Raw genomic sequence first — 15,512 nt, forward strand, 5'->3', positions numbered from 1 at the left:
ACGTACCCCCTGGTAAAGGCCAGGCCCAGGGAGGGGTGATTGCCTGATCTGACACCTTCTGACCATGCCGATTGGTCCCTCAGTCTGTTTCACAGGAGGTGTGACCTGAGGTGTAAACATTCACCTAAGGCGGGAGTGCCCTCTGAGAGGGTCCCCACAAGGAAGGAGCGCGCCATCGGAGACGCTGGCAATCATGGGGGATTCCTCCGCAATGGATTTCTCTACTTCTCTCTCAACTTCTGCCCACAAACGGAAACATGACCAGCCACCAGTGACAAAAGTACTACCGCCTGCCCCACAGTTCATCGTCGTTTCTCGATCTGAGGACGGAAAGGATTTTTCCTCTGTCAACCCTTTCGTTATCCGGAAGGGCGTAGATGCCACAGCCGGTACTGTTAAGTTTTGTACAAGGTTGCGTAATGGTACCTTGTTACTAGAAACTGAGAGCGCCTTTCAGGCACAGAAACTGCTTCGAGCCACACTCCTGTACACGTTCCCTGTCTGGGTGGAGGCTCACCGAACTTTGAATTCGTCTCGTGGTGTAGTCTATACTAGATCCCTCGACGGATTGACTGACGAGGAGATTCAATCTTTCCTCGCTGAGCGGGGTGTGACGGCTGTCCATAGGGTCATGAAAAGGGTCAACAATGACCTTGTACCGACCCGGACACTTTTCTTGACCTTTGATAGTGTTCAGCTGCCATCGCGCATCAAAGCGAGCTACGGGGTTATTTGTGTTCGCCCCTATGTCCCGACACCTACGCACTGCTACCAGTGTCAGCGTTTTAATCACACTCGCCAGTCTTGTTCCAATGTGGCTAAATGTGTCACTTGCGCCAGGGATGCCCATGAGTGTGACTGTCCGCCTCCCCGTCTCCTCATTGTGTGAACTGTCAGGGTGACCATGCAGCGTCCTCCCGCGACTGTCCCATCTATAAGGAAGAACGCTGTATCCAAGAAATTCGGGTCATAGAGGAAGTGTCCACCTCGGCTGCTCGCAAGCTATTTGATAGTAGGAAGCCCACGCTGCTCCCAGCGGGGAAATATAGTACTGTCCTCACCTCTCCTCGGACTACCAGGGAGGTGGCAACCCAAACATGCGATCTGACCTTCAGAACCACGGTCGTCTGTTCAGCCAGTGCTAAGATCGCGCGGTCGACGTCTCCTCTTCCTCCCATCACCCCACAGACACAAGCCCCTTCATCAGCTTCTGCTAAGACGAAGACCCAGAAGTCAGATGCACGGGCCTTCAAGAAGGAACCGTCCCGTGCAGACTTCCTATGTACCTCGACCTCCCAGCCCTCGACCAGTACTTCCACCAAACGACCTTCCAAGAAGGCTCATAGGAAGCACAGTTCTCCTTCTCCGCCACGGCGCATTTCTTCTCCTGCGCCACCCAGTGGTTGCCGCCCCAGGCCGTCATCCGTTTCGCCTGGCCGCACCGCTGGTAGCCGAACATCTGGCCGTTCACCGGCGGAGGAAGCTCCCCCTCCCAGCCATCTTACCAAGATGGCCGATGAACCTATAGAACCAATGGACGATGACTGTCCGCCTACTGATAGCGGCGGCAGTGCTCGCTCGAAGCCAGGCCCTCAGCGGCCTTCGAGGTGACCCCTTCTTTCATCTTCCTTTTCTTCTTACGATGGCACTTATTCACTGGAATATTCGCAGCATTCGCTCCAACCGAGAGGACTTGAAGTTGCTGCTCCGCTTGCACCGTCCGCTCGTCGTAGCCCTCCAGGAAACGAAGCTACGTCCATGCGATCAAATTGCCTTGGCACACTACACCTCTGTGCGTTTTGACCTACCCCATGTGGTAGGTATTCCGGCTCATGGAGGGGTTATGTTGCTGGTCCGGGATGATATTTACTATGATCCCATCACATTGCACACTGGCCTGCAGGCAGTTGCCATCCAAATAACTCTCCCCACTTTTACATTTTCCATTTGTACCGTTTACACTCCATCGTTGTCTGCCGTTACCAGGGCAGACATGATGCAAATTATTGCTCAGCTACCTGCACCATTTTTGTTAACTGGAGACTTCAATGCCCACCATCCCCTTTGGGGCTCTCCAGCATCCTGCCCGAAGGGCTCCCTGTTAGCAGACCTTTTCAATCAGCTCAATCTTGTCTGCCTCAATACTGGCGCCCCTACTTTTCTTTCGGACACATCTCACACCTATTCCCAACTTGCATGCCGGTTTGAGTGGTAAGCACTTCCTGTGTGTTATCCATCTCCTGCAGCATACCCCCTCTCCGTGCTCATCTAGTTGGACCATCTCCAAAGCAGACTGGGGGCTCTTCTCTTCCAGGGCGACCTTTCAGGATCAAACCTTCACAAGCTGCGATCGTCAGGTCGCACACCTCACGGAAGTCATTCTCACTGCTGCTGAATATTCCATCCCTCAACCTACTTCTTCTCCACGTCGTGTACCGGTCCCCTGGTGGACCGCAGCATGTAGAGACGCTTTACGTGCTCGTCGACGTGCTTTACGCACCTTTAAATGCCACCCTACAGTGGCGAATTGTATCAATTATAAACGATTACGTGCACAGTGTCGTTGTATTATTAAAGAAAGCAAGAAAGCCAGCTGGGCTGCTTTCACAAGCACCTTCAACAGTTTTACTCCTTCTTCTGTGTTCTCGGGAAGCCTGCGCTGGCTATCTGGCACTAAGGTCCACTCACCAGTTTCTGGCTTGACGGTTGGGAATGATGCCCTTGTGGCCCCTGAGGATGTCTCCAATGCCTTCGGCCGCTTTTTCGCAGAGGTTTCGAGCTCCGCTCATTACCACCCTGCCTTCCTCCCCCGCAAACAGGCAGAGGAGGCTAGGCCACCTAACTTCCGCTCCTCGAATCGTGAAAGTTATAATGCCCCATTCACCATGCGGGAACTCGAAAACGCACTTGCCCAGTCACGGTCCTCCGCTCCAGGGCCTGATTCTATTCATATTCAGATGCTGAAGAACCTTTCTCCTGCGGGTAAAGGTTTTCTTCTTCGTACTTACAATCGCATCTGGATTGAGGGACATGTTCCCGCATGCTGGCGCGAGTCTATTGTTATCCCGATTCCTAAGCCGGGGAAGGACAAGCACTTGCCTTCCGGTTATCGACACATCTTGCTTACCAGCTGTATCTGTAAAGTGATGGAGCGAATGGTTAACTCTCGTTTGGTTTGGCTGCTCGAGTCTCGACGCCTACTTACCAATGTACAATGTGGATTTCGTAGGAGCCGCTCTGCTGTTGACCATCTGGTTACCTTGTCGACCTTCATTATGAATAACTTCTTGTGGAAGCGCCCGACCGCGTCTGTGTTCTTTGATTTGGAGAAGGCTTACGACACCTGTTGGAGGGCGGGCATTCTCCGCACCATGCATACATGGGGCCTTCGCGGTCGCCTCCCTCTTTTTATTCGTTCCTTTTTAATGGATCGACAGTTCAGGGTACATGTGGGTTCTGTCCTGTCAGACACCTTTCGCCAGGAGAATGGGGTGCCACAGGGCTCAGTTTTGAGCGTCGCTCTCTTCGCCATAGCGATCAATCCAATAATGGATTGCCTCCCAGATGATGTATCAGGCTCCCTTTTCGTGGACGATTTTACCATGGCGCTACAAAGAGTTTCTCCCACTGGCCTTATGACTCAGTCCCGTTGCTCTCCCATTCGTGGAGACAACAAAATTTTTAGGTCTTACATTTGACAGGAAACTTAGCTGGTCTCCACATGTCATATTTGGCTGCCCGTTGTACCCGTTCTCTAAATGTCCTCCGTGTTCTCAGTGGTATGTCGTGGGGAGCGGATCGAACCGTCCTACTTCGTCTATATCGGTCGATCGTCCGCTCCAAGCTGGATTATGGGAGCTTCGTATACTCCTCTGCACGGCCATCCATCTTACGCCGCCTCAACTCCATACAACATTGGGGTTTACGACTTGCGATCAGAGCGTTTTATACTAGTCCCGTCGAGAGTCTTCATGCTGACGCTGGTGAATTACCACTCACCTACCGGCACGATATACTGCTTTGTCGGTATGCCTGTTGGCTACTGCCAATGCCCAACCACCCATCTTATCGTTCCTTTTTTGACGACTCTCTCGACCGTCAATACGGGTTGTATGTCTCTGCCCTGCTACCCCCTGGAGTTCGCTTTCGTCGCCTCCTTCAACACCTTAATTTTTCACTCCCTGCAACCTTTCGAGTGGGCGAGAGCCACACGCCACCTTGGCTCCAGGCTCAGGTTCGCGTTCACCTTGACCTCAGCTTGCTCCCAAAGGAGGTTACCCCCGGTTCGGTCTACCACTCCCGTTTTGTCAAACTTCGTTCGAAATTCATTAATATGACCTTCATTTATACAGATTGCTCTAAGACCAATGACGGGGTCGGGTGTTCTTTTATTGTCGGGGCACAAAGTTTCAAATACCGGCTCCATGGCCATTGTTCGGTCTTCACAGCTGAGCTCTTTGCTCTCTACCAGGCTGTTCTTTACATCTGCCACCACCGACATTCTGCTTATTCTGCTCCAATTCCCTGAGCGCCATCCAGAGCCTCAGTGATCCGTATCCGGTTCACCCTTTCGTGCACCGGATCCAACGCTCTCTTCAGCAGCTGGTGGACGTCGGTTCTCCGGTTAGCTTTATGTGGGTTCCTGGCCATGTCGGTATCCCTGGGAATGAAGCTGCAGATGCCGCGGCCAAGGCTGCGGTCCTCCAGCCTCGGACAGCTTCTTGTTGTGTCCCTTCGTTAGATTGTAGCAGGGTCATTTGTCGGCACATTTTATCGCTGTGGCATGCCGATTGGGCTGCACTTACAGACAACAAGCTTCGGGCCTTGAAACCTCTTCCCCCGGCTTGGACGTCCTCCTCCCGCCCTTCACGGTGGGAGGAGGTCGTTCTGGCCCGGTTACAAATTGGACATTGCCGGTTCAGCCATCGCCATCTGCTGACGGCTCCGCCGGCGCCGTTCTGCCCATGTGGGCAATTGCTGATGGTCCGCCACATTTTAACGTCCTGTCCGGATTTTAACACACTGCGTCTTGATCTTGGCCTGCCATGTACTCTAGATGCCATTTTAGCGGGTGACCCACGAGCAGCTGCTCGCGTTCTTCGTTTTATCAACTTGACAAACCTCTCTAAGGACATTTGATTATGCTGTTTTTTAATCCTATGCCTGTCAGTCTGTCTTTTATCGTGTTTTCCCTTTTAGTTGCTGTTTTAAACTTGTGCCTCGCGGTGCATTCCTAACGTAGTCTGGGCGCTAATGACCATTGAAGTTGTGCGCCACAAAAAAAAAAAAAAAAAAAAACCATTCTCCAATAATCCGTGGTTGTCTTGCTTTTTGTCAGAACTGTGCTGGTTCCAAGAGGGCATCTGGTGGGATTTGTATTTTGGTTCATACAGATGTTATCAGTGCATGGATTCCCCTTGATACCTCATTGGAAGCCATAGCATTGTGGGCACAAATGACCTCAGTAATTATCATTTGCAATGCTTATCCTTCTCCAAGCAGGCTCCTTATGTTGTATTGACCACATTGGGAACCATATGGAGCCCACCATTCAGAACTTTTCAGCTATCAAACTAAAAACCTCTTTCCCAAATCTTATGGCTTCACTAGATTGGTCACTACATGACGACTTTTATGACAGTGACTGCTTTCTGGTGACTGTCCTGTTTCCTTGCCAACATTGGACACTTCACAGAGCCAATTGGTCTTTGTATGCCTCTGCTGTTACATTTGCTGCCTCTGTCAGTTTGTATTGGTGAGGAGGTTGTACAAGGCAACTCAGACGATATCATCCACACCACTGGAACTGCTACTCCCCTTTCAACAGGTCCTCCCATCATCAGCCAATGCCGTTGTGGACCAAAGACTTTGCAGTTTAGCTGTTTAAATTGCCGACAAGCCCCGTAATGGTTCAATCATCGTCCTTTACAGTCCTGCCTTATCACTTTTAAATGACTTCTCATTAAGGTTCACTATCTAATCAAGCACAGTCAGAAGGAGTGCTGTCAACCCTATACCTCCTCCCAGGCCCAAGCTCCATGGTCTTTGTACCAATCTATCAGTTCAAGTAGAATACCTTGTGATCAACTTTGCAACAGCATTGCCATCCATTTCCTATCCAGCTACCTTTCTACTGCAGAAGCAACAAGTTGAAGACATCTGTTTATGTTGCACTCCCCTCCAAGCTCAATCCCATAATGGACCCTTCACTGACTGGGAGCTACTTCAGGCTCTTGCCTCATCCTCCTTGGATGGTGCCCAGGCCACGGATTAGACTGATCTGTTCCAAGGGTCTAGTCTCTGTTGTCCCCCCGAGATCCTTCAGTGTCTTGTTACATCCCGTTTTTCGAAAGTTCAACATTAATGGGTGTAAGGCTGCGAAGCAGTTGGGATATGCTTTTACATCCCTTGCTGGTATGGAACACCATTTGTTGACAGGAATGTGTAGTGCATTTACTGTAGTGCTGACAGCTGTTAGCAAAGCCCTTCATTTTGTTAAACATGCATCCCTCGACTGTGTGTTAATATGTATCTGACTCAGCAGTATTTAAGCTGTTGACTGACAGTATTCTTGTCACCCTTTGGTCTTTGATATTCATGAGCTTCTTGCTGACCTTTGTTGTGTAGCCTGTTCAGTTGTCTTTCTGTGGGTCCCCCGTCACGTGGGTGTCCCAGGAAATCAATTGGCCAACCGTTTGGCTGGAGCAGCGCTTACTTGCTTCCTGTTTGCTTTGCCGACCCCAAGATGTGATTTGTAGGTGCACGCGAGATGTCTGCTCCCTCGGAAACGGAACATCCAGTGGTCTACTGCCCCATCCAATAAACTCCACACTATCAAAGAGACTACTGCAGCTTAGTAGTCTTCCCTTAACTTCTCCCAGAAGGAATACACAGTCGCACATCATCTCTACACCAGTCATACCAGATTAAACCATAGTTTTATTTTGTGTTGTAGCGGATCTGCCTGCTCTATTTATTTCATTTGTTGTCCTCGGTGTCGACGTACTGCATTGCTATACTGGCTGAATAATGGATTATGGACTCCTGTAAATAATGTAGCCGACAGGTGCGCAGTTGTGTTTCACAGTACTTTAATTTCACTTTTCACAACCCCCAAATAATACACAGTTATATGGCCAGTGCACTATTTTTCAACTTTCGATAAGTCTCATTAATAGTGTGAATGCAAACCTCCATATACTGCTACAATAGTTTACTATTGAACATTTATGAGCCGTAAAAACCTAACCACAAAGTTCACAGTTCTTGAAGAATAGAAAGGTATGTATGGAGCAGACACTGTCATTGTTTTTACACATGGCCTAATTGTTTAGCACTTATTCCACAGTTAAGTTGAAGCAGTGTTGTTATCCCAACACAGGTTTCTCATCTGAAACTTGGCCGTGGATTGACTGTCCAGTGACCAAAAATCGGGCTGTTATATATCATCACAATAATAGCTACTGAAACTACCCATTGTTCGAAGTTAAATTTACAAAAATTACAACTAAAACTTAACTCATTCAATTAACTGAATACGTCGAAAAATTCCTTCCTTTTAACAGTTTCTTCTGCTACAAGGTTTAGCCCAAATTATTTGTTTAAATCGTGAAATTAACAAATATAGTTACACAAACAATACTTACGACAAAATTATTAATTCTTTGGAATTAATTCAGGGCTGGTTTTGCTAACATGTTTTCGAATAGAGCCAAATAGATACATTAAGATTACTAGTATTTCGTCTTCCAAATGTTTATGATTAGTGCAGAATTTATATTTGTTTGTAAGTCAACAATAAAATTTAAGTTACGAAACAATTACTGATTTCACCATATAATGAAGGATACTAACTAGGAATAGTTAAAATAAATTTGAAAATCAATTGCATACATAAAACTGAGCACAAAATTCGATCTGGTGTTATATTCTTTAAAACTGAGGGCCAACCTTTCTCTTTTACAGAAGTACAGATTATATTCACCTATGCTAATGGTAAATAGTTGAAAGTAACAAAATGAATTTAAGGAGGCAGATGGCGAAACACAAGGGGAATTAAAATTATCCCAGCTTGCTTTGTCACAGTGTAATGAGCCACTCCTACATTGCAGTTGTGGAGCCTTAGAGACGAGAACTCTTATCTTGGCAGAATACCCTCTCCTTTTTGCCCTCAGTGTTAAGGATGAACTTCCAGATTAATTGCCTCTAATATTGGAAGATGTTTCAGGGATGGTTGAATTTGTTCTCAGTTTTTTTCCATGAAAGTGATCTTTATTCTCAGTTACAAGATTGCAGGATGTATGGAGGTGCCTGCTAGGTCTGGCACTTCCCTAACTCACACTCCTTGACCAGGCTTATCTTTCATCCCTCTTTTACTCTGTGTAAATTACTTTTAAAATTCAGTTTGCCTCCTTCCCTCTACACACAGTTTTCTATTCTGTGTGTCACACTGTGTTGAATAGGGGTTGCTCTTGACTATAATGAATCAAGAGTGGGACAGCTGTGGGTGCGTCATCTCCAGTCACATGTAGAGCCCCAGGGACACCCACCTGTTACTTCCCTATGTTCTTCACATTGCTTTTGTTATTGACAGTACAAAAGATATCCATTATGTTTGTAGCCTTCTTGCTTTTAGCATTATGAATCTCCTGACTAGGTCAGAAAACGTTGTGGGGTAAGATTTTTACTATTTGGATGCACCACTCGTGGGCTAAGGGACTGAAGACCTTGTTATTTGTTCCCTTAAACCTGTCCCCCACTCCCCCAATCAACCAGCCATCCACCTCTTCCTCCCTCCATTTGCCCACCTCATCCTCCCACCTTTATCTATTACCTCATCTCCACTCTTCAAGTCTCTTCATCTTCCCCTCTCTTCGTACTCTCTCTTCACTCTTCTCTTCGACCATATCTTCCTAACCATCTCATTTTGCATCTCCCATTACTCCTCAACACCTTCCACCTGCCTCATGCATTTCCCCCTCCTTCCCTCTCACTATCCATTTCCTCCTCCCCTCCCTCTGTCGATTCCGTGACCTGTCCAATTCAACCTCTCCCCAGCTGTGCTTATTACCACTTGTAGTTCCTGTGACACAGTTCAGTAATGCAGGCCAGTACTGCTTCCACAACACACCTTTCATGCAGGGCTCCTGATATACAGGCTGCCCTGTAACCTGGATTTTAGATCTTCATTTTGAAACATTTTAAACATTCATCACAGTTTCACTATAGCCTTCTGTGAAAGGTGTATGTAGGGTAATGTCATCAGCTATAAATAGTTTTCTCTTCCCTGTATGAGACTTTTACCCAAACTGAATGTACGATATTTTGTAACGAACTGTAGTACAGTACAGAGGTACAAATGCATGTACAGTGTCATCACATTATCTTCTTCGCTTTGTAAATGTCCTCCAAGTATTTTTGGGGATATAGGCAGCAGAGAGAAGAGAGCAGATCATGAGGATTCCTTTCATCTTGTACAAAAGCAGAAGAGAGGTACATCAGTTCGATGTATAGGAGAACCCTGTTATCTAGGAAAACTGATTGTCATAGTAATTAGGCAAGGGGACATTGTTGCAAGTGATCCCATGTTTTCCTTGGCCACCATCCCCATGTTGGTTGGGTGATTCATAGATCAGTGGGAGTAAGAATGGCCAAATCGCCTTCAATATTGAGTATTCTTGCCTGGTCACATTGATGGTACAAACTGATCTACATGTACTTGTATATGGGACATTGCTCTGTAATATATGCCCTTTTACTCTTGCAAGATAACCCACTATTTTATATTGTGTGCTGCCTTTTAACAAGGTACATTTTATATTTGGACTTGGTCTAGACTTTGAATATAACTGAGGATCTCAGTCCAGGTGATACAGGTTGAATGCTGTGTGTGTGTTTTAATTTAGTGCATTATTGAAGTCACATTTCACTATCAAAATGAGTGGTCAGAACTTGAATTACTGAAATTCGTTCTTTTCAGCCAGTTCTCGGTGAGCTGGAAGATTTCAGCACTTACCTTCCAACTGAGGGAAAACTCCTGTAAATGCTGGCTGGATGTAGAAGATAAGACCTGTATCAGTTGATTTGCTGGGATAATACTGCCTCGGGTAAAATAAAATAAAATACATGAGTGCACACTCGTGTGTGTGTGTGTGTGTGTGTGTGTGTGTGTGTGTGTGTGTGTGTGTGTGTGTGTGTGTGTTTTACATTTTTTGTGTGTTTTTGATCAAAATGTCAGACAATAAATAGGTCTTCAAGCTTTGTTGGTCAGCAGCACTCATTGCAGACAAGCAGCTCCTCACTGGTAAAGTGTTCCACTGCGTCAAATGGTCAAGTATTTAATTTAAAATCATCAGAGTACTGGAAGGTCCTTTTTGGAGAGGAAAAAAAACCTGTTCTAGTACATCCTCACAAGTTTGAAAGGGGGAAAGGCACATGTGTATATAAAAACATTTACACACTAGTGACAGTTTTATGATGATCATATTGATGCATTTAATGAGCTAAAGCTGTGTGCCAGACTATACTTGAACCGAGATCTGTTTTGCTCAGTTAATGTTTGAGTCATTCGAGTTTGCCCCACTTCAATGCGTTAGCTATTCAAACAGTATTACTAGGGGTGTTTGAAAATTCCGTGCAAAAATAAAAACTACTTACGTGTTTGGGGTAAAACTTTTTTATTTATTGATGTAGTCTCCTTTTAGATGTAAACACTTCATCCAATGCTGTTCTAATTTGTTGACCCCTTCTGAATAATAGGAATTGTCCAAGTCTGCAAAATAGCTATTAGTTGCTACAATCACCACCTCATTTGAATAAAATCTTTGTCCCGCCAGCCATTTCTTCAAATTGGGGAACAAATAGTAGTTCAAGGGAGCCATCTCTGGAGAATAGGGGGAGGGGGAGTTGGAATCCTATTTCCATTAATTTTGCGTCCACAACTGCTGAGGTGTGTGCTCTGGTGCAGTGTCATGATGGAAAAGGACATTTTTGCGTTCCAATCGCTGGCATTTTTCTTGCAGCTCAGTTTTCAAACGATCCAGTAACGACGAATAATATTCACCGGTAATAATTTTACTCTTTTCTAGATAGTCGATGAGGATTATCCATTGCGAATCCCAAAAGACAGTCGCCATAACCTTTCCGGCCGAAGGAATGGTCTTAGTCTTTTTTTGTGCAGATTCTCCCTTGGTAACCCATTGTTTAGATTCTTGTTTGGTCTCAGGAGTATAGTAATGTATCCATGTTTCATCCACAGTAACGAAACGATGCTTAGTCCTGCGGATTCTTCCTGAATAGCTGCAAACCATCCTTGCAACACTTTACGAGTCCATTTCTGGTCAAGCATGAACAATTGTGGAAACCATCTTTTCTTATGTGCAAATGTTAATGCAAAATATTATGTACCCATTCATTCGAGATGCCCACAGCACTAGCAGTCTCACGTAACTTAACTCTTTTGTCATCCATCACCATATCATGGATTTTATTAATGATTTCTGGAGTTGTAACCTCCAGAACGTTCAGCATCACTTGTGCCCATATGGCTACTCCAAAAATTTTGAAACCACTTGTAAACTGTTCTAATCGAAGGTGCGCAGAGTCATTATGTTTATCAAGCTTCTCTTTAGTCTCCTGATGCGTTTTGCCTTTCATAAAGCAATGTTTAATCACCACACGAAATTATTTTTCATCCATTTTTTGACAATCACTCCACTGCTTTGATACACAAAGAAATAGACCAATATAGCTGAAACTTGGTGTGTGTTTTTTCCAAAGATGCTACTAACTAAACATGATCTCGATACATGCTGGTGGTGCCGTCTCTCGGACTTTGCACGGACTTTTCAAATGCCACTCATCGTTATATAATTCCAATTTTAGCCACACCTTTGTGCTGGATGGCCTCCATGTATCCAGCAGATAACTTAGTCCATATAAGACATAACACCATTTGTGTCACACAAATGCAGGGAAAAGAGGGACTATTTTACTGGATTCTAGGACATGTGGATTGAGAGAAATTATATACCTGATAGAACAAGAAAAGCAGTCTGCCAGGAAAACACTATTTTTCAGTTTTATGTCCTACATAGTACTGCAGACAATTGAATGAAAAGCAGCTCATGAAAATGAAAATGTTTGTGCTGACACTCTGAATACCATTGCCATTGATTACGTTTCTTGACAAAAGTGATTGCATGTGACAGACTTTTTTTTCCACTTATGACCAGAGACTAAGGGCCAATCCACGCATTGGAAGGCCCCAACTTCATTGAGAGCGAAAAAAAGCAAGAATAAGCAAATGAAGATTCAAAGAGATTAATGATTCTTCATTCTTCTTTCCTCCTATCCTCCCCCAACCCCTTTCAATATTCATGGAATTGTGTATCTACACTATGTTTCTGAAGGTCAAACGGTTAATCAGCAGCACCATCTTGAGCTTCTTGCTCAACTCCATGGCAAAATCAGAAAAAAGATCCAAATTGTGGAAGAAAAAGTAATGGATTCTGCATCAAGACAACACAATGGCTCATACCACATTGCCTGTTACAAGGTTATTAGCAAAGTGCAGCATCCAAGTGTTGGACGACGATGACACACACACACACACACACACACACACAGGTCAGATATGCATAGAAAGGAACAAGATTTCAGTCTGTTGAAGCAGCGAAAAAAATAAATAAATAAAAAAATAAAATAGTGGCTCGCATCAAGGAGTTCAGAAGAAGACTTCCAGCACTGTTTCCATCAGTAACAGATCCGCATGGAGCGTTCCATGCGAGTATATTTGAGGGTGACAATAACTAAATACGTATTTTTTTAAATAAAATCAAACAATGGAAAATCGAGGATGGAAAGATGACAGTATTATCCTATCCTGTTCATAAATAAAACGTCTTACAGCAGTAGTAACATTGTATAGACAAACCTTGTTTGACCTGTTATGGGCTTCCCATTAATTTTAGTTTGTAATGACATGATATTAAGACAATTTTTATGGCGTCGGAACTCACCAGTTTGACTTTGTTGGCTTTTTTTTTTTTTTAATGTGTTAAATGGTTGCTCGTCCCTCTTGTAAAGTGTATAATCAACCAGTTGTGTGTACCTGCTAAATTCTATACAGCACATTTACAGTAACAAGAATGAGTCTGCTTCATTTTAATGATATCAGATACTAATTATATCACCAGTAATTAAATCAATCTACTAGTCCACTTTGTGATGCCCAAAGTACATTACAAACTGCAGTCAGAATTTAAATTTTTTTTGCCTTTAGCAGCTTGTATTCTGTTTTGATCAAATGAAGTTTCTCTGTGCATTTGCCCAAGTGGTTAAAGAAACAAATGGGCCAGAAAATTAGAGACTCAAGATGATGATGATGATAATGATCAATGTATAACTTTTTGGACTTTATTAATATGAAATAAAGGTATTACTGTTGCTTCATAGTTAACTGCTGAAGTAGTACTATTAATGACTGAAAATTTATTTTGTTCTTCTTGCCCATAAAAATTGTAAGATTATTTAAATACATGCCTTTTGTGTATGGTTTACCTGAATGATTGGGAACAGAATGCATTACTTTTTTGTGTTTATTTTGTAGGTGGCAGCCAAAAATGCAGTTTATGAGACTTGGTAAAATCCATGTGCTGAGGCAGTTGGCAAGTGGATGTCGCAATGTGGGACACACTATGTTCAACAAATACCTTCTTCTCACCAATGTTGGAATCTCCATGTGCCTCTCTGCTACTGGTGATGTCATCCAGCAACATTATGAGATGATGCATAACGAAAGAAAAAATGTGGAGTTAATAAGAACCCGAAACATGTCCATATCAGGAGTTACTGTTGGTGTTGTATGCCACTTTACATATAACTACTTAGATAAAAAGCTACCTGGAAGATCTCTGCAGACAGTTCTGAAAAAGGTTGTGGTGGATCAACTTGTATTTTCTCCCATATATTTAACTGTGTTTTTCTTCACTCTGGCAATATTAGAGGGTTCTAACTGGGTGACACTAAAAAAAGAAGTTACTCATAAGGCATGGCGGTTGTACCTAGCAGAATGGCTAATTTGGCCTCCAGCACAAGTAATAAATTTCTATTTTTTACCAACAAAATTTCGCGTGCTGTATGACAATACCATATCTCTTGGGTTTGATATATACACTTCATACATCAAACATAATATACCTATTGAGGAAGAAAAAGTGACTCTAGAAGAAAAGTGATCAATATTTATTGCTTAGATGCTGTAACAATATAGTGGCTGTGATAATAAAAGTATGTCATGTTCATTACTAAGGTGTTCCCTATTCTTATTTCATAAATGGGTCAAAAATACTCTTTATTTATTGTTTTTTGGTTTTAGAACAGTCCTTGCAGAGAGTAGTGAAGTTTATATGTGAAATGAATGTTATGTTTATAAGTGAAATGAATTTTACATTCCATCCTGTTGATAGTTCAACACAAATGTACAAATAAACAATGACCAATAAACAGTGCTTAAACTGAATAAAGAGCTACATCTGTCCCATCAAACATTGTATTCTTGGTTTCAATTTAACTCTCCTCCCTTTTTTTTATGTGCCTGTCTACAGCGACCCTTCTACTAACTAGTGAGTTGACACATTTGACCACTGTTATGTAGTATGACATTTTGTTTTACCTGATGACTGGACAAGATGTAGGGATGCACACAAGGTTTTTAGATTAGGTGACTCTCCATCCAATCCAGATACTGATAACTGTAGGAAACACAGAATTATCAGTGTAAGATTGAAAGAGGTGCTTCATACAGGTGATAGTATTAAAATACCAATGGTAAACTGCCAAAGCATTCACATTAAAGTACCAAAGTTTGAAGTGTTAATGGAAAGCAGTGAAGCTCACATAATACAAAGTACAGAAAGCTAGAAACTCAAATACATGAAGAAATATATTGAAACTGCATGTGAGATTGTTTGGGCAAGACTCCGTATTGGGTGTTTCTGTCACCCACTAGACTTGTCTCCTAATGGAACCGAAACCTTTACAGGCAACCTCATTTAACTTGCATATAAGTTCCCCAATCATGCTGTAATCGTCCAACAATCAATTGGGAAATGACAGTTTTATCAGTAGTGGGCGGCGCAATAAGACATCCTGTAAAATGTTAGTAAATGCCTTCTCTGAAGACTGCCTAGAACAGATAGTTACGAACCCCACCCATGACGGAAATGTATTGGATCTAGTGGCAACAAATAGTGGCCTCTGAGGTTTTGCACATCAAAGCTGGTATCAATGACCATGACATGGTTGTAGTGACAATGAGTACCAACACACAAAGGACAGCTGAAGAAAGCAGAATGATATATTTGTTCCGTAAACTAGCTAAAAAATCAATAGAGTCATATCTCTGTGGGACTTGAAACTTTCAGCGCAGGGCAGGAGCAATGTTGGAACTATGACTCAAGCTTAAAAGCATAGTTGACCATGCACTGGATAGATATGTACCCAGTAGAACA

General features: G+C 43.6%; 1 protein-coding gene across 19 annotated transcripts in view; it reads left to right on the plus strand.

The window, feature by feature from the left end:
• LOC124787790 (mpv17-like protein 2) overlaps positions 1-14,530 on the plus strand; it is a 30,766-nt gene extending 16,236 nt beyond the window's left edge. For 14 of the 19 annotated variants that reach the window (XM_047254707.1, XM_047254697.1, XM_047254694.1 and 11 more), the window contains 2 exons: positions 9,980-10,106; positions 13,610-14,527. In XM_047254707.1, the coding sequence (XP_047110663.1) occupies positions 13,623-14,237 (615 nt within the window). In that variant the 5' untranslated portion in view covers positions 9,980-10,106; positions 13,610-13,622 and the 3' untranslated portion in view covers positions 14,238-14,527. Of the gene's footprint in view, positions 1-9,979; positions 10,107-13,609 lie in introns of all 19 variants that reach the window. The other 5 variants (XM_047254704.1, XM_047254709.1, XM_047254711.1 and 2 more) reach the window with 3 other exon arrangements.
• Positions 14,531-15,512: the final 982 nt, after the last annotated feature.

This window comes from Schistocerca piceifrons, chromosome 3 (assembly GCF_021461385.2).
Source record: "Schistocerca piceifrons isolate TAMUIC-IGC-003096 chromosome 3, iqSchPice1.1, whole genome shotgun sequence".
Classification (NCBI taxonomy): Eukaryota; Metazoa; Arthropoda; class Insecta; order Orthoptera; family Acrididae; genus Schistocerca; species Schistocerca piceifrons.